The sequence below is a fragment of the Opisthorchis viverrini genome (assembly GCF_000715545.1).
Source record: "Opisthorchis viverrini unplaced genomic scaffold opera_v5_98, whole genome shotgun sequence".
NCBI lineage: Eukaryota > Metazoa > Platyhelminthes > Trematoda > Opisthorchiida > Opisthorchiidae > Opisthorchis > Opisthorchis viverrini.
The window spans coordinates 1081058-1082828 of NW_008751755.1; the positions used below are offsets into that span (position 1 = coordinate 1081058).

At 43.6% G+C, this 1771-nt stretch overlaps 1 protein-coding gene across 1 annotated transcript in view; it reads left to right on the forward strand.

Moving 5' to 3' along the window:
• Positions 1–1141: 1141 nt before the first annotated feature.
• The window catches only part of T265_13752 (hypothetical protein), a gene marked incomplete at both ends in the record, with an annotated part of 26970 nt that continues 26340 nt past the window's right edge, over positions 1142–1771 (forward strand). The window contains one exon of the mRNA XM_009170323.1: positions 1142–1257. Within this exon, the coding sequence (XP_009168587.1) occupies positions 1215–1257 (43 nt within the window). The remainder of the gene's footprint in view (positions 1258–1771) is intronic.

Consider the following 1771-nt stretch of genomic DNA (forward strand, 5'->3'; position numbering starts at 1 on the left):
ACATCCTAAGGACGTTCACTTTATTCCTTCCTTCAGTAGTGTATGCCACGACACCATATGAATGAAAGGCAGGTGCAATTTAACAACATTCGTTGCAATTTGCATCTTACGCCTCCCGCGCGTTCCACTAAAATGAGTGAAAAGGCTCATCAAATCTTGGAACACAAACACCTACCTATTCTGTTATTTTAAATTATTGCATGCACAGGCGCTGCCAGAGCTCAACTTTGCGTTATGCGATTGCGCATACCGCTGCATACTGTCCTGCACAAGGGCAGTATCCTCCGATCAGACCTGCAGGAATTTAGAGCCGGCCCAGTTAAACCGGTGTATACGTCATTGGATAATCTCGATCAGTGGGGGCATCATATAGTTTGCCTGGGAAAGCCTGTTAGTGTACCATATTTTGATGCTGGGAGTATCGATTGCCTAACGGTGCAGACAAGGGGGAGGAAGAACATCAACGGACTTAAATAGGTCCACCATTTCATGAATTTAGAGGTTGGTATACGTGATCAAGTTTTTGACCCAGGTTTCCGGTGTTGGTTTGTTCTTGTCGTTCAGCGGTTTCCTTCACCTGAAGCCCATGGAGGGGGGAGTGCGTGGCACCTCTAGTTAAATCAGTGAAAATGGGCTTTCCAGCCCAGGAAGCCCACATATGAAAAATCTGGTGGTGCTTTGAAGTTGGCCCCAGATGCGGCGTGAATAATTGTCTTCAAAAGGTAATTTCACATACGAACTGGACAAATTTAGAAGAACTCTTGTCCAAAACGAATCTATGCTTTGGACTTTAAAAATTTTATTATCATGACCTCGAGTCCTGTTGTTGCTCACAAGCAAAATGTTGTCCTTCGTTTTTATATCGGATACCTTCTAAGGTCTGAGGTCCAGGACCAGCTGCTCCGCGCTGTGGGTGGGAAGGTGTTGGGATGCACTAAGTAGCAGCTTTACCTGGTTCGCGTTGAGCGTTGACACAGCTTCGTTGCTCAGCGACATTAGCTTCCTCGATGTGTAAGTATCTGTATTTCCGCTACACACCAACCTAAAAGAGGATGCATTTTAGTTTCCTTCAGCAAGTTTAACAAGAGCCATTGCACCCGATTTTGAACTGGTCGCAATTCGGTTTTATGCAAGCCGAAGAGTGGGAAATTAAAAAGTGTATACGTTTCCGTGGTGACCTAATGAGAAGACAGTGAATGGGATTGTGAATTGTGATGGATGATGAAGGATTTCAGCAACGAGGTCCGGGTTCAAAAAGTGAGTTTTATGATCATCATTTCGATACCGTCTACTGGCGTATGAATTAGGGATGTCGCGGGAACCTTACTTGATACTTAACACCAAGCTGGATGTTTCCGTTAGTAAATGCATGCAAGTACATCGTTGTAATATATTCCAGAAGTAGAATTCACAAACTACCGGGAGACCCACCTGAAAATCCACAGATTCATGTTAATGTTTCTAGTACAGACGTAGGTGTGATTACACGATCTGAGGTCACACCAGATCGGTATATCCAGATCTTGTAATCTAATGTGCACCTCCACACATGGAGGTCCATCAACATCCTATGTACATATTCGTAGTGGTTAATGGCCATATAGAGTCTCTAGTGATTAGGACAAATTACTAATGTAACCCAGTTAGCACCGGTGCAGAAATTTTAATCTAATGCTCCACACATGGAGGTCCATCAACATCCTATGTACATATTCGTAGTGGTTAATGGCCATATAGAGTCTCTAGTGATTAGGTTAGGACACTAATGTAA